The sequence below is a fragment of the Salvelinus sp. IW2-2015 genome, linkage group LG13 (assembly GCF_002910315.2).
Source record: "Salvelinus sp. IW2-2015 linkage group LG13, ASM291031v2, whole genome shotgun sequence".
Taxonomy (NCBI): domain Eukaryota; kingdom Metazoa; phylum Chordata; class Actinopteri; order Salmoniformes; family Salmonidae; genus Salvelinus; species Salvelinus sp. IW2-2015.
Genome location: NC_036853.1, coordinates 23,228,121 through 23,254,352, shown reverse-complemented (window position 1 = coordinate 23,254,352; position 26,232 = coordinate 23,228,121). Strand labels below are relative to the sequence as shown.

General features: G+C 41.3%; 1 protein-coding gene across 1 annotated transcript in view; it reads left to right on the top strand.

Moving 5' to 3' along the window:
- The window catches only part of LOC111971870 (capping protein, Arp2/3 and myosin-I linker protein 3), a 58,663-nt gene extending 32,997 nt beyond the window's left edge, over positions 1-25,666 (top strand). Inside the window, 11 exon segments of the mRNA XM_070445993.1 lie at positions 2,360-2,426; positions 2,832-3,019; positions 13,418-13,559; positions 13,562-13,622; positions 13,624-13,662; positions 20,025-20,226; positions 20,330-21,083; positions 21,501-21,607; positions 22,573-22,693; positions 22,784-22,855; positions 24,819-25,666. Coding sequence (XP_070302094.1) covers positions 2,360-2,426; positions 2,832-3,019; positions 13,418-13,559; positions 13,562-13,622; positions 13,624-13,662; positions 20,025-20,226; positions 20,330-21,083; positions 21,501-21,607; positions 22,573-22,693; positions 22,784-22,855; positions 24,819-24,859 — 1,794 coding nt within the window. The 3' untranslated portion in view covers positions 24,860-25,666.
- Positions 25,667-26,232: the final 566 nt, after the last annotated feature.

The following is a 26,232-nucleotide window of genomic DNA, read 5'->3' as shown; positions in this document are numbered from 1 at the left end:
CGACAAGTGGCATATTTGGGGCCTTTCCCATGTTTCATTGAAATGTACACGTTTCATCCGCGCATAGCCAGTTGAAAGTTAACACTATGTTTTCGATTATGACATCCCCAAGAGTAAATATATATAGTACAAACAATATGTCCTAAAACGAACCTTGATAGGAACACTCAAACTTTTACAGTTTGATTTGTCAAGGACAAACCATTCACAGAGACAAACTGATATCTTTCCGACAGATAAGATCTAAACCAGGCCAGAACTTGTCCGTGTAGACCAATTTGGATTTCCAATCTCTCCAAAAGAATGTGGTGATCGATGGTATCAAAGGCAGCACTAAGGTCTAGTAGCACGAGGACAGATGCAGAGCCTCGGTCTGACGCCATTAAAAGGTCATTTACCACCTTCACAAGTGCAGTCTCAGTGCTATGATGGGATCTAAAACCAGACTGAAGCATTTCGTATATATTGTTTGTCTTCAGGAAGGCAGTGAGTTGCTGTGCAACAGCTTTTTCTAAATTTTTGGAGAGGAATGGAAGATTCGATATAGGCCGATAGTTTTTTATATTTTCTGGGTCAAGGTTTGGCTTTTTCAAGAGAGGCTTTATTACTGCCACTTTTAGTGAGTTTGGTACACATCCGGTGGATAGAGAGCCGTTTATTATGTTTATTATGTTCAACATAGGAGGGCCAAGCACATGAAGCAGCTCTTTAAGTAGTTTAGTTGGAATAGGGTCCAGTATGCAGCTTGAAGGTTTAGAGGCCATTATTATTTTCATAATTGTGTCAGGAGATATAGTACTAAAACAATTAAGTGTCTCTCTTGATCCTAGGTCCTGGCAGAGTTGTGCAGAATCAGGACAGCTGAGCTTTGGAGGAATACGCAGATTTAAAGAGGAGTCTGTAATTTGCTTTCTAATGATCATGATCTTTTCCTCAAAGAAGTTCATGAATTTATTACTGCTGAAGTGAAAGCCACCCTCACTTGGGTACTGCTGCTTTTTAGTTAGCTTTGCGACAGTATCAAAAAGACATTTTGGATTGTTCTTATTTTCCTCAATTAAGTTGGAAAAATAGGATGATCGAGCAGCAGTGAGGGCTCTTCGATACTGCACGGTACTGTCTTTCCAAGCTAGTCGGAAGACTTCCAGTTTGGTGTGGCGCATTTCCGTTCCAATTTTCTGGAAGCTTGCTTCAGAGGTCGGGTATTTTCTATATACCAGGGAGCTAGTTTCTCATGACAAATGTTTTTAGTTTTTAGGGGTGCAACTGCATCTAGGGTATTGCGCAAGGTTAAATTGAGTTCCTCAGTTAGGTGGTTAACTGATTTTTGTCCTCTGACGTCCTTGGGTAGGCAGAAGGAGTCTGGAAGGGCATCAAGGAATATTTGTGTTGTCTGAGAATTTATAGCACGACTTTTGATGCTCCTTGGTTGGGGTCTGAGCAGATTATTTGTTGCGATTGCAAACGTAATAAAATGGTGGTCCGATAGTCCAGGATTATGATGAAAAACATTAAGATCTACAACATTTATTCCATGGGACAAAACTAGGTCCAGAGTATGACTGTGGCAGTGAGTAGGTCCAGAGACATGTTGGACAAAACCCACTGAGTCGATGATGGCTCCGAAAGCCTTTTGGAGTGGGTCTGTGGACTTTTCCATGTGAATATTAAAATATTATATTATATTATCTGCTATGACTACAAGGTCCGATAGGAATTCAGGGAACTCAGTGAGGAACGCTGTATATGGCCCAGGAGTCCTGTAAAGCTATAAAAAGGGATTGAGTAGGCTGCATAGATTTCATGACTAGAAGCTCAAAAGACGAAAACGTCATTTTTTTTGTTGGTAAATTGAAATTTGCTATTGTAAATGTTAGCAACACCTCCGCCTTTGCGGGATGCACGGGGGATATGGTCACTAGTGTAACCAGGAGATGAGGCCTCATTTAACACAGTAAATTCATCAGGCTTAAGCCATGTTTCAGTCAGGCCAATCACATCAAGATTATGATCAGTGATTAGGTCATTGACTATAACTGCCTTTGAAGTGAGGGATCTAACATTAAGTAGCCCTATTTTGAGATYTGAGGTATCARGATCTCTTTCAATAATGSCAGGAATGGAGGAGGTCTTTATCCTAGTGAGATTGCTAAGGCGAACACCGCCATGTTTAGTTTTGCCCAACCTAGGTCGAGGCACAGACACAGTCTCAATGGGGATAGCTGAGCTGACTACACTGACTATGCTAGTGGCAGACTCCACTAAGCTGGCAGGCTGGCTAGGTGTTAAGCATTGTGTGTTGACATTGTCTGTTTAGGATGTGTGTTGGTGTTTTGACATCTTTCTCTTCCCTCTCTAGGACACAATTGCCATTAAGAAGCACAGCTCTAGAACTAGGCGAATACGACCCGTTTCAACCAGACTGAGTGAGTATGTCTCCGTCCCACTATCTCTCTATATCCCTCTATCTCTCTCTTCCTCCCAGCTCTCTCTCTTTTATAGGTCCATTAGTGACTGTGTCCTGCTGTGTCTGTTTTTCTCTCCCTCTTTCCCTCTCCCTCATTCTCCTTCCTTCTCTCTCTCTGAGTGAGCCATTAATGGTTTGTGTGCATGCCAACCTGAACCCATTACTGCCTCAACATATTTGAGTGCAGTTGCCAATTGTTGTAGTTTTTAAACAGTATTTATTTCAAGCACAGATGACAGCACCACATGACTGCTAAGGGAACTTCTACCCCCTCGCCGCTTCCTTCTCCATTTCTCTCCCTTTTATGCATCAGTTTCGCTCTCATCTCGTCATCTTTCCATCTTTTTTTCGCTCTCTCTTTCAGGCCTGTGTGATGACTCCAGCTCCTCCCCGCCCCCCTCTACGTCCTCTTCTTTCTCAGCCCTCTCTCGCTCCGCATCCTGTGAGGGGCTGTCTGAACTCCCTACCCAGGGTGCACCTCTACATCATGTGACGCGGGTTAGGCCGAGGCCCCCACGGAGGCACCGAGCAGGACACGCCCCCTCTGACACAGTAAGAGGAAGCTGACATCTCACCCCGTATGGAATATACACTACCGTTCAAAAGTTTGGAAATGTCCTTGGTTTTGAAAGAAAGGCACTTTTTTTTGTCCATTAAAATAACATCAAATTGATCATAAATACAGTGTAGACATTGTTAATGTTGTAAATGACTATTGTAGCTGGAAACGGCAGATTTTTTATGGAATATCTACATAGGCGTACAGAGGCCCATTATCAGCAACCATCACTCCTGTGTTCCAATGGCACGCTGTGTTAGCTAATCCAAGTTATCATTTTAAAGGCTTATTGAACATTAGAAAACCCTTTTGCAATTATGTTAGCACGCTGAAAACTGTTGTTCTGATTAAAAAGCAATTACAACTGGCCTTCTGATATACAGTTGAGTATCTGGAGCATCAGCATTTGAGGGTCGAATTACAGGCTCAAAATGGCCAGAAACAAAGAACTTTCTTCTGAAACTCGTCATTGTAAATATTTCCATAAAAAGTCAGCCGTTTCAGCTACAATAGTCATTTACAGCATTAAACAATGTCTACACTGTATTCTGATCAATTTGATGTTATTTTAATGGACAAAAAAATGTTGCTTTTCTTTGAAAAACAAGGACATTTCTAAGTGACCCCAAACTTCTGAATGTACTGTATACTACTTACTGCTGACTGTGTGTGATACTTAACTATGAATATGGAAATACAGAACTATATTCACTTATATATTCCACTTATGAATATTGTATACACCACGAGGAACCCTCTGTAGTAGCATTCTCTCTGAGTGCCAGAAGCAAAAGACTAGATATATTAGCAATAAATGATACATTTAGGAGACACTGATATGGCAACACATAGTTAATATAAGTGAACTTTAAAACCTCATGGAGTTACATCGAGATACTTGCCAATTAATAAGACACGAATACAGATGTTATTTGCATAGCTATGACCACTACAAAGACAATATTCCCTTTTGATACAAGCAAAATGTATAACTAATGGCTATTATAATTGCTTGTTAAATAGACCTGATTAAATATTGATACATTTGGTTTATTTAACAAGCATTTAGTTATAGCCATTATTTATTACAATTTTGCATGCGTGCCCAAGCAAATTTTTTACTCCAAAATAACCATTATTCATTTGATTAAAGTAATGATAATACAACTTTGACTTAATTTATGGTTCATGCATAATTCCCACCCCATATTCCCAAATTTAGGGCCTCCCGGCAGTACAGCATGCTGCTCTATTTTTCCAGAATGAATTGGATTGGGTCCAGGGTAATCTATACTAAGTGAATTACTCCAATTGGGTTAAGTCATCTCTCTGAAGCTGTGTATAACCGTTTGTATTATTACCAACAGAACATTAAATAATAAATTGTAAGCCCCTCCAAATAAGCACTTACAAACAGTGTGGGAAATCAGTCTTTATTTCTGGAAATATAAATGGATTGTTTAACAATAGTATCGTAATTCTGGAAATATCTCTCTCCCCATCCCAGCATTTGCACTGAAAACGGAGCTGTCACTCCTCACTGAGGACTCCCAGTTTTCACTCAAGAGAGTTCTCCCTGATTAGGTAGATCTCTCTCTCTCTCTCTCCTCTCTCTCTCTCTCTCTCTCTCCTCTCTCTCTCTCTCTCTCTCTCTCTCTCTCTCTCTCTCTCTCTTCTCCTCTCTCTCTCTCTCTCTTCTCTCTCTCTCTCTTCTCTCTCTCTCTCTCTCTCGTCTCTCTCTCTCTCTCTCTCTCTCTCTCTCTCTCTCTCTCTCTCTCTCTCTCTCTCTCTCTCTCTACTCTCTCTCTCTCTCTCTCAATTCCAATTCAATTCAATTCAATTTGCTATTATCAGACGAACAATATACATATTGCCAAAGCTTGTTTACAATGATATAAAAATTGAGAATCAAAAATTGTCAACGGACAACGATAACAACAATACAGGGTCAAAATAACCATACCATTCAACAATAACAATAAACATACATAAAGGACATGTGCAGTTGATATGTCTGTTCCAGACACTCCTCAACTATATGGCACAGCAAGGTAGTCGCTGACCAACCCAACAGCATCCTTGCGTCCTCCCCAACAGACGGAAGCTATCTCATCAGAGGAAGGTCGTTGAAACACATTGAATAGAGTTTAAATTTGGGAAAGACACTCTCTAATTGTTTTATATTTTGACCTTTGTCAGGAGATGGCAGTCCGTCTCAGTTCTGCTATTGTAGCATGATTGCACAGCCTTATCCTCTACATGGGCGCAGGTTTTCCTGTGTTTACCTTCTCAATGGCAAGCTTGCTCACTGGGCCGTGTACTTTGTCAAGGTTGTTTCTAAAGTTTTAGATCGTCACATGCAAATTATTCTAGCCACGATTTAAACTTCCGATTTAGGCCAGATAGCCGCCATTTTGCTCTGTGCTTGTGCTTGTGTTCCCGAATAAGCAATATAGTTTTTATTGACTTGAATTGTTGTAATTTGTTTAATTCCTGAATTTTAGAATGGATGTTCTGGTCCTGAGCGTTCGTGTGTTAGTAACATGTTTGTAATCAGCCCAGGCCAGCGGGATGAGGCGACTCTTTTCTTTGTTCAGCTCTGGTATTGCAGGGCTTGAAGTGATATTGAGAGGCGTCACTGTATTTTAGATTTTTCAAAACTTAATTAGCTCTTTTTGAGTTTTTATTATTAGTGATATTTGCTAATTCTGCCCTGCATAGCATGTTTGTAGGTTTTCTCTGGACATGTAGGAGAATCTTACAAACTCTGCCATAGCAGAGGTATTCAAGGGATGTTTGTCCCATTTTTGATAGAAATCTTGTTTTGCAGGGACCCCACCTCGCATTGCCAATTAAAGATTGGCATTTGGTTCAATGAAATATCAATTAGTTTAATTAGCCCAATTTTAATAGGTATTCAATTTGAATTTGTTTTTTAATTGCGTTAGATGCTGAGTGCTTTCATCTCTTCAGTTCCATTTCATGCCTTCATTAAGGTGTCCAGTTGAGCTTATTTTTAAAACCTAAGATAATGGAGTGTTAGCAGTGCTCTATATATTATGTACCAATTGAGAACTTTTGGTTCATTCCCTGAGATCTGGATCTTCTCTGGAAAATCATTATTTAGTCCTTCTTTGGGGTTTACTGCCAGGGCCAGGGCTCTGGCAGTACTGCTCTAGAGTCCAGGCTCTGCTGTAGGCCATGTGCTGTGAGGTGACAGCAGGCATAGTCATCGGCGAAGAGTAGGCATTTAACCTCTGAATTATGGAGACTAAACACCAGGGGCTGAGGAATTTTTTAGAATAGTGCAATTCGTTGATGTAAATATTAAGAGTGCTGGCTCAGATTACAACCTGACGAGGCCCCGCCCTGGTAAAGAATTCTGTTCTTTTCTTGCAATTGTAATGCTGCACGTATTGCCAGATAACATTGATTTAATTATGTCAATGTTTTCCCCTACACCACTTTCATACTTTGTAGACAGTCCTGTGTGCAAATAGAATCAAATGCTTTTGTGAAGTCGATAAAGCAAGCGTATATTTTGGTATTATTTTGGTGGACATGTTTATCTATCAGGGTGTGTAGGTGTAAATAGATCGGTCGTGCGATGTTTTGGTATAAATCCATTTGGCTTTACTCAAGACATTGTGCTTATTAAGGAAGTTTAGAACTCTTACATTATAAATATACAGAAAACCTTCCCCAGGTTACTGTTCACAAAATGCTCTGAATTGTTAGGGTCAAATTTGTCTCCGTTTTTAAAGATTGGGTTATGAGTCTTGGTTCCAGATGTCAGGGAAATAACCTACACTCAGGATCAAATTAAACAGTTTTTAATATAGCCAATTGAAATTTGCACTAGTGAGTTTGAGCATCTCATTTTAGGATGCCATCAGGTCGCATGCCTTTTTAAATTTGAGCACTGAAGTTTCTTATAGAGCTCCTGGTCAGTAATTGGGGGTCCAGTGGATTTTGATTGTCCTTTATAGCTCTTTCTAAATCCATTCAACTTCTCATGAATTTGGCGTTGTTCTGCGTTTGTGTCAATTTGAACGGTGTTGTAGAGTTTTTAAATGGGTTGTCCAAATGTCACCATTTGTATCGCTAATCCTCTTGTTTAGATTTTTTAATTTTTTTTCCAATTTTGCCAGAAGTTGTTTGTGATGATGGACTCCTCAATTGCGTCAGCTGCTTTCTGTTGTACTGTGCTTTTTTGGTTTGAGTGTACGTTTATAGAGTTTTAAAGTCTCACAGTAATGAAGGCGTAATTCACCATTATTTGGGTCTCTGTGCTTTTGGTTGGATAGTGTCTAAGTTTTCCTCTATTAATTTACAATCTGCATCAAACACAGTTGTCATCTGTATCTTTTTTTGTTTTGTTTTTTATCAATTTCAATTGTGCTCTTTTGCCGTTTGCCTGAATATATAGTTATGTTTTGTACTGCTAGAATTGATGCCTTCTTTACTGTGAGTGATGTGTATCCAGAAGTTATCTAAGAGTGTTTGGAATTTTTGGTTCCAGGTTGCTTCTGGTATATCTTCTGTGCTGTTTTGGGCCCATCTGTATGAATGTCTGATGTTGTACAGCTTACTGGGCTGTGAATGTGTGGTTTTCCATGTCTGTTCTTTTGAGGAACAATGTAATTTGCTGTGATCAGACAGAGTGTTTTGGCTTGACAGTGAATGAGCTGAGAGAGAAGGGGTCAATGTCTGTGACTATATAGTCTACTGTACTGTGGCCAAGAGGTGAGCAGTAGGTGAATCTCCCCAAGAGAGTCCCCCGTAACCTACCATTGACAAAGTACAGACCAGCTTCTACAGAGCTGCAACAGATCCCTTCCGTTTTTTGTTGACGGTGCTGTCACTGTTGTTTCTATTGGGAGATTAAGACAGTTAGAAACATTATGCCTGTAATAAGCTGTCCCCTCGTGTGCTCGTTAGATCAGTAGTGTTCTGTGCGCGCATTTGTGTCAACCACAATGAGCACATTTCCCTGGGCCTGGAAATGGCACGTCTCTTCCTCAAGGGTGGGGAAGAATCTCCTCTGAGTAATATGGGGATTCTGAGGGGGGGATATAAATTGCGCAAGAGAACATCTTTTTCTGTCGTACAAGTTCTTTTTTCAGTTTTTAACCAAATGTGATATTTGCAATTTTGAGGGATCAATTAGATGTTGTAGGTCGATTGTACCAAATGATCAGTCCTCCAGAGTCTCTGCCTCTATTGACAGAGCTGTTTTTGTGACGGCACAATTACCTCTCTGTAACCTGGGGGACAGTGAGTGACAATGTCAGCCTTACACCATGTCTCCTGCAGAATGATGACGTCAACATCTTTAAGATTTTTGTTGAACTCCAGTGCTTAACTCTTCAGTCCAAAGGTTGATGAGTTTAGGCCTGAATGTTCCACCATGCTAACTGACAGTGATTTCATGTTCGTGTTCCTCTCTCTCTTCTCTCTCCTCTCTCTCTCTCTCTCTCTCTTCTCTCTCTCCTCTCTCTCCTGTCTTTCAAAAAACAAATAGGAGTGAATAGCACACTATAAGCATGATCTAAATTGCATGAATCACCTCCAAAGTAAGTACAACTCAAGTCATTTAGCATAGGCCTACTTTCCATTAGTCCATAGACTACTTTCAGGATAAGGATTTTAGGTGCGCTCTGCCTTTAGTAATAGCTTTAGAGAGTACCCTCTCCTCTTGTCACAAGCCGGCAGAGTAATGCTGGTCCGTGCTAAAGTACATCCACACAGCAGATCATCTGGTTAAGTAGATGCTTTTAGTATTATTATATTTACTGTTAAGCATATTTCTAAATGAATGTACTCTGGATAAAGCGTTGTGTGCCATGAATTGTATCCTTGCAACGTCTCTCAAGGCCAGGAAGTGTTTCAGTGAGGCAGCTGCCCAGAGAAACACATAGGGACTGATGACAGGGTGAATAAGTGAAAGTACAGGTGCTGACTAGGGACAAACTGAACAGGCTTATGATATAGACATATACTGAGTGTACAAAACATTAGAAACACCTGCTTTTTCCATGACAGACTGACCAGGTGAATCCAGATGAAAGCTATGATCCCTTATTGATGTTACTTGTTAAATCCACTTCAATCAGTGTAGATGAAAGGCGAGGAGACAGGTTGAAGAAGGATTTTGAAGCCTTGAGACAATTGAGACATGGATTGTGTATGTGTGCCATTCAGAGGGTGAATGTGTAAGACAAAATATTGAAGTGCCGTGCCCTGATTGTATTACTGTTGATGATATCTGGAAATGTGCATGCACACCCTGGCCCATCTACTGTTGCTAGCCCCAATTCTGACTTGTGCTCTGATATCTGCTTCACTGATTTCTGCTCTCGTAAGATCCTGGGTTTTCTGCACATTAACACTAGAAGCTTATTACCTAAAATGGATCAGTTGAAAGTGTGGGTTCACAGCTCCAATCCAGATGTGTTGGTCATTACTGAGATGTGGTTAAGAAAGAGTGTTTTGAACACTGATGTTAACCTTTCTGGTTATAACCTTTTTCAGCAAGACAGATCTTCCAAAGGTGGTGGAGTGGCTATCTTTACCAAGGAACACCTTCAGTGCTCAGTTGTCTCCACCAAGTCTGTTCCCAAAGAATTTGATTTGCTGTTTTAAGCATTGCACTTTCAAATAGCTTTTTGTTGTCTGTTGCTGGGTGTTATCATTCACCATCAGCACCGGCCTGTACCCTAAATGACCTAAGCTCTCTCCTGGCCCCATACACTAAGTCTGAATTTGACCTGCTAAGTGACCTAAATGGGACATGCTTAAACCACCTGACCAAGTCCTAAAGCAATGGGACTCCCTAAATCTTTCTCAGATTATTACCAACCCCACAAGGTATGACTCCAAACACCCAGAAAAGCCTACTCTCCTCGATGTTATCCTCATAAATAATCCTGATAGGCATCAGTCTGGGGTTTTCTGTAATGACCTTAGTGATCACTGTTTTACAGCCTGCGTTCGTAATGGCTGCTCAGTTAAACTGCCTGTCCTGGAAATAAGTGCACTCAGGCTATCCGGAAGGCCAAAGTTATTTACTTTAAGGAGCAGTTATCTCTCTGTGGGTCTAACCCCAAGAAGTTCTGGAAAACGGTTCAAGACCTGGAGAATTAATCCTCCTCCTCACAGCTGTCCATGTCCCTTAATGTTGATGATGTAGTTGTCACTGACAAGGAGCACATGGCTGAGCTCTTTAATCACCACTTCATTAAGTCAGGATTCCTATTTGACTCAGCCACGCCTCCTTGCCCGTCCAACATTTCCTCATCTCCCACGACTTCTAATGCAACTAGCCCTGATGCTCCTCCCTCTTTTCTCCCTGCCCCGCTACAAAGTTTCTCCCTGCAGGCAGTCACTGAGTCCGAGGTGCTAAAGGAGCTCCTTAAACTTGACCCCCAAAAAACATCTGGGTCAGATGGTTTAGACCCTTTCTTCTTTAAGGTTGCTGCCCCTATCATCGCCAAGCCTATCTCTGACCTTTTTAACCGGTCTCTCTGTTCTGGAGAGGTTCCTATTGCTTGGAAGGCAGCCACGTTGCGTCCTTTATTTAAAGGGGGAGATCAAGCTGATCTTAACTGTTATAAGCCAATTTCTATTTTGCCCTGTTTATCAAAAGTGTTGGAAAAAATGGTCAATAATCAACTGACTGGCTTTCTTGATGTCTATAGAATTCTCTCTGGTATGCATTCTGGTTTCCGCTCAGTTTATGGATGTGTCACTGCAACTTTAAAGGTCCTAAATGATGTTACCATTGCCCTTGATTCTAAGCAATATTGTGCTGCTATTTTTATTGAGTTGGCCAAAGCTTTTGATATGGTAGATCATTCCATTCTTGTGGGCCAGCTAAGGAGTATTGGTGTCTCTGAGGCGTCTTTGGCCTAATTTGCTAACTACCTCTCTCAAAGAGTGCAGTGTATAAAGTCAGAAAATCTGCTGTCTCAGCCACTGCCTGTCACCAAGGGAGTACCCCAAGGCTCGATCCTAGGCCCCACACTCTTCTCAATATACATCAACAACATAGCTCAGGCAGTAGGAAGCTCTCTCATCCATTTATATGCAGATGATACAGTCTTATACTCAGCTGGCGTTTTGTGTTAAACGCTCTACAACAAGCTTTCTCTGCCCTTAACCATGTTCTGAACACCCCCAAAACAAAGGTTATGTGGTTTGGTAAGAAGAATGCCCCTCTCCCCACCGATGTGATTACTACCTCTGAGGGTTTAGAGCTTGAGGTAGTCACCTCATACGAGTACTTGGGAGTATGGCTAGACGGTACACTGTCCTTCTCTCAGCACATATCAAAGCTGCAGGCTAAGGTTAAATCTAGACTTGGTTTCCTCTATCATAATCGCTCCTCTTTATTATGGAGACGTAATTTATAGATCAGCAGGTAAGGGTGCTCTCAAGCGTGATGTGTGTTTTGTCCTATGTTTAAAATTATAAATAAAAATAAATAAATAAAATTAAAATTAAAATCCCAGGCCCCGTCCCCGCAGGAGGCCTTTTGCCTTTTGGTAGGCCGTCATTGTAAATAAGAATTTTGTTCTTAAAAACTTCTTATGGCTGAAGTCCCGTTAACGGGATCGATATGACAACAGCCAGTCGAAGTGCAGGGCGCCAAATTCAAAAAACAAATCTCATAATTAAAATTCCTCAGACATTCATGTGTCTTATATTATTTTAAAGGTAATCTTGTTGTTAATCCCACCAAAGTGTCCAATTTCAAATAGGCTTTTCAGCGAAAGCACTACAAACGATTATGTTAGGTCACCACAAAACCACAATAATCACAGCCATTTTTTCCAGCTAAAGATAGCTTCACAAAAACCAGAATAGAGATAAAATTAATCACTAACCTTCGATTATTTTTTTTTTTTTTTTTTTTTTCTCAATCAGATGACACTCATAGGACTTCATGTTACACAATACATGCATGTTTTGTTTGATTAAATTCATATTTATATAAAAAAGTTCTGAGTTTACATTGAGGCGACTAGATTCACTAGTGGCAAAAACATCAAGTGACTTTGCATAGCCACATCGTTTCAACAGAAATACTCATAAATATAATGATAATACAAGTTATACACATGGAATTATAAGATATACCTCTCCTTAATGCAACCGCTGTGTCAGATTACAAAAAAAACACGCTATAATCTGAGACGGCGCTCAAAAGTAAAACACCACAGCCGCAAAGATGGCGTCAACATAAACAAGAAAATATATGATAAATATTCCCTTACCTTATGATCTACATCAGAAAGCACACCAGGAATCCCAGGTCCACAATAAATGTTTGTTTTGTTCGAAAAAAAAACGTTATTTATGTCCAAATACCTTCTTTTGTTAGCGCGTCGGTTTACATATCCAAACGCTAATTCTGGTCAGAGTTATATCGGACAAAAACTTCAAAAAGTGATATTACCGCGTCGAAGAAACATTTCAAACTAATACAAATCAATCATTAGGATGTTTTTAACATATAGCTTCAATAAAGTTCCAACCGGAGTATTCTTTCTTGTCTTCGTGAGCAATGAACGTAAGTGACTTCCATGAGGAAAAAGCATGATCAGAAAAGGCTGCTTGATGGACACCTGACTGATTCTGCTATCATTCTCTCCCACAACATCATAGAAGTCTCATTATAATTTCTATTGATGGTTGACATCTAGTGAACCCTAGGCAGTGCACCATCATTCATATCTCAAGGGGATTTCATTAGGGACTCTGGTGAATACATACAAGCTCAGATTTCTGACTTCCTGTTTTGATTTCAACTCAGGATTTTGCCTGCCAATATATCTCACAGACATAATTCAAACAGTTTTAGAAACTTTAGAGTGTTTTCTATCAATACTTAATAATAATATGCAAATATTAGCAACTATGACTGAGGAGCAGGCCGTTTGATATGGGCACCTTTCATCCAAGCTACTCAATACTGCCCCTTCAGCCATAAGAAGTTAACTGACTTGCCTAGTTAAATAAAGGTTAAATTTTAAAATTAAAATAAATAAAGGGCCTTTGAACGGCGTATGGTAGTAGGTGTCAGGCACACTGGTTTGAGTGTGTCAAGAACTGCAATGCTGCTCTGGTTTTTCACACTCGTTTCCCGTGTGTATCAGAATGGGCCACCACCCAAAGGATATCAACCTGTCGGCAAAGGATGTCAACATGGGCCAGAATCTCCATGGAACGCTATCGGGTCCATGCCCTGATGAATTGAGGCTCTTCTTTTGAGGGGTGGGGGGGGGGGGGGGTGCATCTCACTATTATGAAGGTGTTCCTAATTTTTTGTACATATTTTTACTGTATAAGCTATGGTCAGTTTGTCTCTCTTTGTATCTGCCTTTTGACTTCACCTTTATCTTCTTCCTGTTTTTGTTCCGCTCATCTCTCTCTACCCTTTCCATCTCTTTTCCTATGTCAGTCAGTTGTCCTCTCTCCATAAAGCCCACTCTCTCAGGCGAAAGAAAAGACGCAATATGCTGGCCATCTTTGTTTCCGTAGGAACCGCAACTCAACACTCTCCAATCAGGGGCCAGAGTCTGGCGAGATGGGGTGGGGAGGAGTGTCACACTGTTGCCACGGCACCCACAGGGTTTGTGAATCCTCAGTATCACGCACACACACACATGGTAGTATGATATATAAAGCCGTGCAATCTACACAGCATGATTTATATCAGTGTCCGCATGATCTTCACTTTCACTTATAACACATGTTTACCCTTACCTCTGTATGAATATGTATCACTCTCATTCACTCTCTCTTTCTCCCTCTACCTTTCATTCTCTCTCTGTTGCTCTGTTAGTATGATGAGCATTAAGTGCATGCTCTGTGTACCATGTGTGCTATTAGTCTAAATCAGTGCTGGAACAGTGCTGTATTGACATGAGGAATGGTCATGCTGCCCGAGAGCACTGCAGATGTAGATGACACCAAGATTCGATGCCAGTAGGTGAAGAACAGTGTGGATTGACACAGTGTGCATGGTGTAACGATACAGATGCGTGGATCGGACACCAGTGTGTGTGTTGACAGTGGCAACAGAAAACTAGCGATACTTGTGTGACCGATCGACACGCTAGTCGTGTGATAAGAGACAACTGTAGGATGCGGACCCGCATTGTGTGGGTATGAAGCGAGTAGTGTAGATGAATTCAGCCGAAGTGGTGATTGGTGTGCAAACGACGGAGCATGTCAGTAGTGGTACACCCAGATGTAGTGCCTCTTAACGAGAAAATCAGTACTGTAGATGACACACCAGAGTGGGTGTGTTAAACCACGAAGACGCGAGTGGTAGACATCGGTCATCAACGAAAGCTGTCCTGATGTTTAAAACAAGAACTTGTGAGAATGCCACCAGTGGTGAATGTCGTTGTCAAAACCAGGATAGTAGATGTCACACCAGGGTGTAATTTAGGAACAGATGAGATGTCCAGCCAAATGGTGTTACTAGAACCAGGATGTAGAGAGGTCCAGCCAGCGGTGGTATAAAGCAGCGATCGTGTACAGACTGGTGAGATTACGAAAGACGGGGGTGAAGTTGATAAACCAGACGTGTAGATGATCAACCAGTGGTGTACTAAATCAGAGGCGTGTAACGAATACACCGATTGCTGTGTAACAGGTATGGGTCGACAAGGGTCATGGAGACGCGCATGTGGAGGTGGTAATACAGATTAAGTAGATGGACCACAACATGTGTGGTAAAACAGCACTTGAGATGCTCACCAGTGTGAGTGGCGAAAGACAGAGTGTAGGAAGTAGACACCGTGAGTAAGCGTGTGGTAAACAGATTGGCATAACCAAGGAGCCAGTGTGTGTAAAGAACAGAGTTGTAAGGATGACACCAGTCGTGTCGTAATGACGAGCGAGTGGTAGATTGAACCCGAAGTTACGTCTAGGACAGATGTAGATGTTACACTAGGTGTGTGTAAACAAATGTGTTACACATTCCTAAACCATACATGCGTGACACCCACATCAAACTTCACCTAACGGTGTGTACTACCGAGGCTCTACATATAACGACTTTAAACTCAGTCTAGATTCACCTACCATTCGGGTTAGCATCTACATTTACACATCTACGATCAGATATCAAATCCGACTACACTGATTGGCGACCACACATGGGTAGTCTAGGCGGTTTACACTACACATATGGTACCATCCAAACGTATATGTCACCAGTGTAGCATTGTTAAACAGTTTACACAACACTTAATCTCACCGTAGTCTGTCACCTACATCTGTTATCAACACACTTAACATCATACCACTCCAGTTGTTCATAGAACTAAACCCTACGTGGATTGTTCAGAATCTGTACATCTGTATTCACACAACCACTGATGTTCGATTCTACAGTTGTTTTACAACCTACCACTATATTACAGTATGTAAAGATTACACTCTACATCACTCTGACTTACACACACTAAGGCTATGTCGAATACATACTACTAAATCTGGTTTAACAACTACTTCACCAGGTGACATCACTCACATCTGTGTTGTTCTACACACACTACGAATATCACGATACATTATCATGCAGTTACATCCACACTCTGTCTCATCTACAATCATGTTGAGCAACCCACTTGGTAAACACATTATCTGTACATACTTGATTAACATCACTGTGATCATACTCCATCTTTTACACCACCACTTTTAAATCTACATCTTTTAGCGACACCACTTTATCGATGTCTCATCTATCTAATCCATGCTTTAACTGTACACCAACTGTGTCACATCCTACATCTCGTATGATACGAAGACTGTGGGTGACATTCTACAATCTATATTACAGACAACTAGCCACTAGATGTCACCAGCTGCTGCTGCCATCTATCTCTTACATTTATAACAACCACAACTATTGTAAGATGACAGCCATAACCATCTAACATTCTGTTACCACAACCCAACTGGCTTTAAATCTCAAAATTCTGTTTACCACACACTGGTCATCTCACATCTGTTTTAACACACTGGTGACTGAGTGCGTTAGCATCGTTTTTGACACTACCAACCTAGGATGTAACCACTACCTAGTAATGTCTAACCACATACTATCCAGTTGACTCTACTCTTTTACCGAGCGAATGTTCGGTAGTCCGAACATGTGGTAAGGACAATTGGATAGATGGTATTTACACAGTGTGGGGTGTGTAAACATATTAATTACCAGGTGTGTGTTAAACAGATGTAATTCGACCAGTACATGTTTCTAAACAGGGATGTTAGATCGGTCACCAGATGATTGTGTAAAGCCAGGAGTGTACACTGAACGACCGAGCTGATCGAGTCCCGGGGCTGTGTGTAAACATATGTAGATGTTACCAGTGTGTGTAAAACAGATGTAGATATCCCACCAGTGTGTCCTAAATACAGATGTAGATGACACCAGTGTGTGTAAACAGATGTAGATGTCACCAGTGTGTGTAAACAGATGTAGATGCACCAGTGTGTGTAAAACAAGAGGGTTTAGATGTCACCAGTGTGAAACGAGATGTAAACCGATGAAAGCATTGAACACCAGTGTGTGTAAACAGATGTAGATACACAGTAGTGTTGTCAAATCAGATGTGTACATGTACAGCCAGTGTGTGTAAACAGATGTAGATGACACCCATGTAGTCGTACAACAATGTAATGTGTCACCAGTGTTGTAAAACAGATGTAGGTGACACCAGTGTGTGTAAAACACAGATGTAGATTGCACCCAGTGTGTGTAAACAGATGTAATGTCACCATGTGTGAACATGTAGATTACCATTGTGTAAACAGATGTAGATGTTACCAGTGTTGTAAAACAATGTAGTTCACCAGTGTGTGTAAACACAATGTAGATGTCACCAGTGTGTGTAAACAGATGTAGATGTCACCAATGTGTGTAAACAGATGTAGATGACACCAGTGTGTGTAAAACAGATGTAGATGTCACCAGTGTGTGTAAACAGATGTAGATGACACCAGTGTGTTAAACAGATGTAGATGACACCAGTGTGTGTAAACAGATGTAGATACACCAGTGTGTGTAAAACAGATTAGATGTCACCATGTGTGTAAAACAGATGTAGATGACAACCAGTGTGTGTAAACAGATGTAGATGACACCAGTGTGTGTAAACAGATGTAGATGACACCAGTGTGTGTAAACAGATGTAGATGACACCAGTAGTCTAAACAGATGTAGATGTTACCAGTGTGTGTAAACAGATGTAGTGTGACACCGATGTGTGTAAACAAATGTAGATGTCACCAGTGTGTGTAAACAGATGTAGATTCACCAGTGTGTGTAAAAACAATGTAGAATGTTCACCAGTGGTGTGTAAAACAAACGTAGATGTCACCAGTGTGTGTAAACAGATGTAGATGTCACCAGTGTGTCTAAACAGATGTAGATGTCACCAGTGTGTGTAAAACAGATGTAGATGTCACCAGTGTGTGTAAACAGATGTAGATGACACCAGTATGTGTAAACATATGTAGATGTCACCAGTGTGGTCAAACAGATGTAGATGACACCAGTATGTGTAACAGAGATTCACCATGTCTAAAACATGTAGATGTCACCAGTAGTTAAGCAGATGTAGATGACACCAGTGTGTGTAAACAGATGTAGATGTTAAAAGTGTGTGTAAACAGATGTAGATGTCACCAGTGTGTCTAAATCAGATGTAGATGACACCAGTGGTGTAAACAGATGTAGATGAGACCAGTTGTGTAAACAGATGTAGATGACACCAGTGTGTGTAAACAATGTAGATTCACCATGTGTGTAAACAGATGTAGATGACACCAGTGTGTGTAAACAGATGTAGATGACACCAGTGTGGTTAAACAGATGTAGATGACACCAGTGTGTGTAAAACAGATGTAGATGACACCAGTAGTCTAAACAGATGTAGATGTTACCAGTTGTGTTAAACAGATGTAGGTGACACCAGTGTGTGTAAAACAAATGTAGATGTCACCAGTGTGTGTAAACAGATGTAGATGTCACCAGTGTGTGTAAAACAAATGTAGATGTCACCAGTGTTGTAAAACAAACGTAGATTCACCAGTGTGTGTAAACAGATGTAGATGTCACCAGTGTGTCTAAAACAGATGTAGATGTCACCAGTGTGTGTAAAACAGATGTAGATGACACCAGTATGTGTAAACATATGTAGATGTCACCAGTGTGTTGTAAACAGATGTAGATGTCACCAATGTGTTAAACAGAGTAAATGTCACCAGTATGTAAACATATGTAGATGTCACCAGTGTGGTAAAAACAGATGTAGATGTCAACCAGTGTGTCTAAAACAGATGTAGATGACACCAGTGTGTGTAAACAGATGTAGATGTCACCAGTGTGTGTAAACAGATGTAGATGTTACCAGTGTGTTGTAAACAGATGTAGATGTACCAGTGTGTGTAAAACAGATGTAGATGTCACCAGGTGTGTGTAAACAGATGTAGATGTCACCAGTGTGTGTAAACAGATGTAGATGTCACCAATGTGTTGTAAACAGATGTAGATGACACCAGTGTGTGTAAACAGATGTAGATGTCACCAGTATGTGTAAACATATGTAGATGTCACCAGTGTGTGTAAAACAGATGTAGATGTCACCAGTGTGTTGTAAACAGATGTAGATGTCACCAGTGTGTGTAAACAGATTGTAGATGTTACCAGTTGTGTGGTGTTAAAACAGATGTAGATGTTACCAGTGTGTGTAAAACAGATGTAGATGTCACCAGTGTGTGTAAACAGATGTAGATGTCACCAGTGTGTAAACAGATGTAGATGTCACCAATGGGTGTAAACAGATGTAGATGACACCAGTGTGTGTAAACAGATGTAGATATCACCAGTGTGTGTAAACAGATGTAGATGACCACCAGTGTGTGTAAAACAGATGGTAGATGACACCAGTGTGTGTAAACAAGATGTAGATGACACTAGTTGTGTAAACAGATGTAGATGACACCAGTAGTTGTAAACAGATGTAGATGTTACCAGTGTGGAACAGATGTAGGTGACACCAGTGGTGTGTAAACAAATGTAGATGTCACCAGTGTGTGTAAAACAGATGTAGATGTCACCAGTTGGTAAAACAAATGTAGATTCACCAGTGGTGTAAACAGATGTAGATGTCAAACAGTGTGTCTAAAAACAGATGTTAGATGTCACCAGTGTGTGTTAAACAGAATGTAGATGTTACCAGTGTGTGTAAAACAGATGTAGATGACATCAGTATGTTGTAAACAGATGTAGATGTCACCAGTGTGTGTAAAACAGATTGGAGATGACACCAGTGTGTGTAAACAGATGTAGATGACACCAGTGTGTGTAAACAGATGTAGATGACACCAGTGTGTCAAACAGATGTAGATGTCACCAGTGTGTGTAAAACAAATGTAGATTCACCATGTGTGTAAACAGATGTAGATGTCACCAGTGTGTCTAAACAGATGTAGATGTCACCAGTGTGTGTAAAACAGATGTAGATGTTTCCACCAGTGTGTGTAAACAGATGTAGATGACACCAGTATGTCTAAACAGATGTAGATGTCACCAGTATGTACATATGCAGATGTAGATGACACCAGTGTGTGTAAATCAGATGTAGATGACACCAGTGTGTGTAAAACAGATGTAAATGACACCAGTGTGTGTAAAACAGATTATGAGATCTCAGATTATGAGATGCAACAGAATGATGGCAATGATGATGCATTCTAATGAATAAAGATGTAAAAAATTATGCAAGTCTAATATATTCTATCCCAATATTAAAACATTATTATAGCTTAGCCTGCTGGGTTAGAAAGCCTAAACAGGCCCCATTTGTTATCCACACCAAATCAAATACAATCCAGGGGCCACTGAGCAAATTCTTGGTTGACTCTCATTGTTTCTCTGACTGTCCTCTTTGCTCTTCTCTCTCTCAGGACAGCCACTGAGAATGTCTACACGCTGCTGCAGCCCCCTCGTTCTGCTGCCAGGGCCTGCTCTCCTGGTGAGGGGGCTGATGGGAWGGTGGAGGACCAGAGGAGGGAGGAGCCAGTAGGTCTGAGCCTGCAGCCAGTGCAGAGCATACCACCACAGCCTGGCATGCCGGGCAGCAGACACCCCTTCTACTCACCCAGCCAGGTACAGTCTATGCTGTATCACTTGTGGTAGAAAACATTCATACTGGTTGATGAGTTCATGGTTATAAAATCTCGTCTCATCTTTTCCTCTGTGTTATTTACAGCCATCAAAGCTAGAGACAGCGTACGAGCAACCTGCAGATACTGACAGACATTGGTCAGAGGACAGACAGGTGGACAGACAGTGGACAGAGGGGCTTCACACAGACAGAGAGAGGACATTAATAAGACCGGCTGACAGACACTCTGACCGGCACTGGACCGAGGACAAACTGTCAGACAAAACATGGACAGAGGGAAGAACAGCAGAGAGACAGATGGACAGATATTGGACAGAGAGCAGGCATGCAGATAGACACATGGAAAGACAGTGGACAGTTGACAGACACACACAGAGACAGATCGACAGACAGTTTGATCGAGATAGACAGTGGACGGTGAGCAGACAACAGACAGACAGAAAGTGGGCAGAGGGACGACCGACAGACATACAGATAGACAGACAATGGATAGAGAGCAGGCAGTCAGACAGACAGTCTGACAGACAAGCCCAGGGACAACATCTGGCTCAGAGGCCTCTGCCGCCTTACCCATCAGACAGGACTCCATCACCTAAAAGTGAGACTGACTCCCAGAAAAACATGGAGGCAACCGTGGACAGACAGAAGTACTCTGACACACAGACGGACAGACATCTGCACTCAGACACTGCTGTAGGACAGGTGGAAGGGTGGAGGGGTGGAGTAGGGGTTCCCCCTGGACGGGTTTCTATGAATGCATCTAAACCAGACCCTCCTCCCCAGAGCAGCAAACCCATCCAGTCCAAACTGAGACAGAGACATCTACAGGAGAGCTCTGGTACTGCACCTGTCTCTTACACATTGTTGTGTTGATTTAAAGGTGCAATATGCAGAAATCGCTACGCCATTTCCTGGTTGCTAAAATTGGAATAGTTTATGTTACAAAACAAGCAAAGTGTACGGTTTGGTACGATGATTCAGTGTAGAGAATTATTGTACCATCTAAACCGCTATAAAATATATTTTCAGCTGTGTGAAGCTGGTGTACAAAACCGAAAGTAAAAGATGCAAAAATGCAACTTAAGAAGGCAAAGCATAGAAATAATGCACATAAAACATATCTACCGCTTCTTAGACTTGCTTTCAGTGAAAATGACAGATCTATAACTCACATTTCTATGTGAATTTAGTCCGGTCGCCCAGAAAGTTACATATTGCAGCTTCAATGGTATTATTACTCCATCTTTATCTTCAGGTGCAGAGGAGGAAGCAGACGGAGATAGGGATGGTGGAAGAATGGAAAGGAAAGAGAGAGATAGAGGCAGAGATGCAGAGGGACAGCCACCTCCCATTCCTGAAAAGGTCTGTCTGTCTTTTCATATACTTCTGGTTGTCATATTTATGTGAATATAATAGTATACCGGCCTGTTTATTAGGTACACCACCCAGTTCACGAAAATGGTTTGCTCCTACAGACAAGACAGTGAGTCACGTGACTGTGGCTTGCTATATAAAGCAGGCAGACAGGCATCGAGGACTTCAGTTACTGTTCGATTGAACGTTAGAATGGGCCAAACGAGTTACCTAAGCGATTTTGAGTGTGGTATGATCGTCAGTGCCAGGCGCGCCGGTTCCAGTATGTCAGAACCGTATGGCCGCAAGAGAATGGAGCGTGAGAATGGAGCGACAAACAAAAAACATCCAGTCAGCGGCAGTCCAGTGGGCGAAAACAGCTTGTTGATGAGAGGTCGAAAGAGAATGGCAAGAATTGTGCAAGCTAACAGGCAAATAACGGTACAGTACAACAGTGGTTTGCAGAATGGTATCTTGGAACGCAGAACTCACCGGTCCTTGTCACGGATGGGCTGTTGCAGCAGACGACCACACCGTGTTCCACTCCTATCAGCTAAAAATAAGAAGAAGCGGTTCCAGTGGACACGCGGACACCAACACTGGACAATTGAGGAATGGAAAAACATTGACTGCTCCGTCAAATCCCGGTTCCTGTTGCGCCATGCTAAGGGAAGCGTCAGGTTTTGGAGTAAGCAGCATGAGTCCATGGCCCCATCCTGTCTGGTGTCAACGATACAGGCTGGTGCTGGTGGTGTAATGGTTTGGGGAATGTTTTCCTAGCACACGTTAGGTCCTTTGATACCAATTGAGAAATGTTTCCATGCGCCAAAGAATTCAGGCTGTTCTGGAGGAAARGGGGGGTCTGACCCGAGACTAGATGGGTGTACCTAATAAACTGGCCACTGAGTGTATGTGTGGTTATGTTTAGATATTAATTGATAATTTTATTAATTTTGTGCCACATTTATTTTCAGCCAAAGACATCCTATGTGTCTTCTCCAAATGAGTATGCCAATGAAAGGCCTATCCCATATCTTGCACCATCTGCATTCAACAAGCCAGTGCTGGGATTGGCTGACAGGGCTTTCAGTCAAGGTATTAACAAATTAAATCAATATAATTTTGTCGTTACAGTGTATGACAGAGTATGACAGTGTATGATTGACGGTGGTATATGGTGTGCAGGTGAGGAAGCAGTGAGACCTCAGGCCCCAGTGAAACCCCAGAGGAACAGAAAGGCTATGTCTTGTGACACAGGTACACCTGTCAGCCTGTGTCTGTCTGTCTGTCTGTCTGTCTGTCTGTCTGTCTGTCTGTCTGTCTGTCTGTCTGTCTGTCTGTCTGTCTGTCTGTCTGTCTGTCCGTCCGTCCGTCCGTCCGTCCGTCCGTCCGTCCGTCCGTCCGTCCGTCCAATAGTTAGTCAGTATGCTTGTATTGATCCATGGGTGTGTGTTTGTGTGTGTTAATATTAGAGGTCGACCGATTAATCGGTGCGGTGCCTGTTCATTTCTCATCGAATCACAGCCTACTTCGCCAAACGGGTGATGATTTAGCACTGTCGTTGCACCTAACCATAAACATCAATGCCTTTCTTTAAAATCAATACACAAGTATATATTTTTAAACCTTTTCTTATAATTCTTATAATTAGGGAAATTGTGTCACTTCTCTTGCGTTCCGTGCAAGCTGTCAGGGTATATGCAGCAGTTTGGGCCACCTGGCTCGTTGCGAACTGTGTGAAGTCCATTTATTCCTAACAAAGACCGTAATTAATTTGCCAGAATTGTACATAATTATGACATAACATTGAAGGTTGTACAATGTAACAGCAATATTTAGACTTAGGGATGCCACGCGTTAGATAAAATACGGAACGGTTCCGTATTTCACTGAAATAATAAACGTTTTGTTTTCGAAATGATAGTTTCCGGATTCGACCATATTAATGACCAAAGGCTCGTATTTAATAATAATTAAGTCTATGATTTGATATTTGATAGAGCAGTCTGACTGAGCGATGGTAGGCAGCAGCAGGCTCGTAAGCATTCATTCAAACAGCACTTTCGTGCGTTTGCCAGCAGCTCTTCGCAATGCTTCGAGCATTGAGCTGTTTATAACTTCAAGCCTATCAACTCCTGAGATTAGGCTGGTGTAACCGATGTGAAATTGCTAGCTAGTTAGCGGGGTGCACGCTAATAGCGTTTCAATCGGTGACGTCACTCGTTCTGAGACTTGGAGTAGTTGTTCCCCTTGCTCTGCAAGGGCCGCGGCTTTTGTGGAGCGATGGGTAACGATGCTTTGAGGGTGGCTGTTGTCGATTTGTTCCTGGTTCGAGCCCAGGTAGGGGCGAGGAGAGGGACGGAAGCTATACTGTTACACTGGCAATAGTAAAGTGCCTATAAGAACATCCAATAGTCAAAGGTATGTGAATTACAAATGGTATAGAGAGAAATAGTCCTATAATTCCTATAATAACTACAACCTAAAACTTCTTACCTGGGAATATTGAAGACTCATGTTAAAAGGAACCACCAGCTTTTATATGTTCTCATGTTCTGAGCAAGGAACTTAAACGTTAGCTTTTTTACATGGCACATATTGCACTTTTACTTTCTTCTTCAACACTTTGTTTTTGCATTATTTAAACCAAATTTAACATGTTTCATTATTTATTTGAGGCTAAATTGGTTTTATTGATGTATTATATTAAGTTAAAATAAGTGTTCATTCAGTATTGTTGTAATTGTCATTATTACAAATACATTTTAAAAATCGTCCGATTAATCGGTAATTGCCTTCTTTTGGTCCTCCAAAAATCGGTATCGGTATCGGCGTTGAAAAATTATAATCGGTCGACTCTTAGTTAATATGTGCCTCATGATCACACACTGTCTGACTGTTACCTTGTACGTGTGTGTGTGTGTGTGTGTGTGTGTGTGTGTGTGTGTGTGTGTGTGTGTGTGTGTGTGTGTGTGTGTGTGTGTGTGTGTGTGTGTGTGTGTGTGTGTGTGTGTGTGTGTGTGTGTTGTTGTGTGGTGTGTGATGTGTGTGTGTGTGTGTGTGTGTGTGTGTCTCAGACTAAACAAAGCAACGTTTTCAATCACCCCTTAGGTCGGAATCGAACTCAAACATGACTTCACTGTTGTTAATTATCTGATCAAATTGTTTTTAATTAGATGAGTCAGTAATCAGGAATGTCTCTCGTTCTGTGCTCTTCCAGACAGCGTCAACTCAGCGTCTGTTAATAGCGAGCTGTTGTAATGTCGATGGAATTAAGCTGCTTCAGACCAACCAGCCAGAGGGTTGTCATGACAACTGGGCGGCATTTTGTCCGATGTGGAAGAAGAGAAATATGCGAGGGAGAAACAAGACTCTAGAGAGAGGGGACACACGAATACAGAGAGAGAGGGGGAGGGGAAGATACATTTCTTAGAGTGAAAAATGATACGGACATCGCTAAGCATAACTTARCTACTGCTGTATTATTGGAACACACACATGCTATTCCTAGTCGGTCTCTGTCTGTCCCTTGCCCTCACTGTCTGCTTTCCTGTCATCTCAATGGAAACCTGCTCAACTGTTTTGCAGCTATTCGAATGGTGTTTGCTACTTTTGAAAATCTACTGAATTGTTGTCTGCACTTAAAAAATGGCTAAACACTGTCATGCTACAATGCTAAGGGGCCAAACATTGGAGCATTTTTATTATCATTATTGAGAGTTACACTTTATTTTGTATTATTATTGTTTATGTAAACTAAGCTATGTGGCTAAGCTCGACTAAAGAAAGGAATGTGTCTATTAGAATGTTATTTCTAAACCTGCAATGCAATTTGACTGCTGTGAACGTTGATTGCCATGGTTGAAACTTGAAAATGAGTTGTTGCTTATTATTAAATGAAATATTTATATCTAGTTCTGCTTTCATGGACTGAAAGGTAATATATTTGATAGAAAAATGAATAGTATACCCTATGAATGAATAAAAATGCTGTACTGGAATACACACTGAGAATGTCATCCTTTTTATGGTTTGGTTCATAATAGGACAATAAATGGAGATAAATGATTTTACCTTCCAAACTGTGTTCACTATGCTGTTTAACCACAGAATAACCACTCTGGGTTATAATACTTTAACCAGCAGGGTGGCAGCTACATTAGGCCTCCTGTAATTATCCCTAACAGCAGGTGGCGACCAACCCCAACAAATGAAAGGCGGACCTCTCAGCAACAGAAAGACTCATAATCTAGAACACCAAACACGTGAGCTGCTGAGAAGCAGTCTTGCTGGTTGTCATTAGCAACCATGTCATGGCCCTATTTCTAAAGATGGTGGAATGAGTCAAATATGGGCTTTGGCTCGCTGGTGTGCTTAGTACTAATGAGCTATTCATATGGAAATGTGATGAAAAGCTGCTTCTACAAACTCTGTAATTAAAACTTGAAAATACGCTTCTACCATTGTGCCTACAGATGTAGAATCCTAAATTGATCACTCTTGTTGCTGAGAATTTTCCTCCACTGCAGGAAATGCAGATGAGCTTCGTGATTTATATAAATTCATACTTAAAACCCACACTAATCAATGGTGATATTAACAGTTTTGCACTTTTCATGTAGCCTACTTTTGGC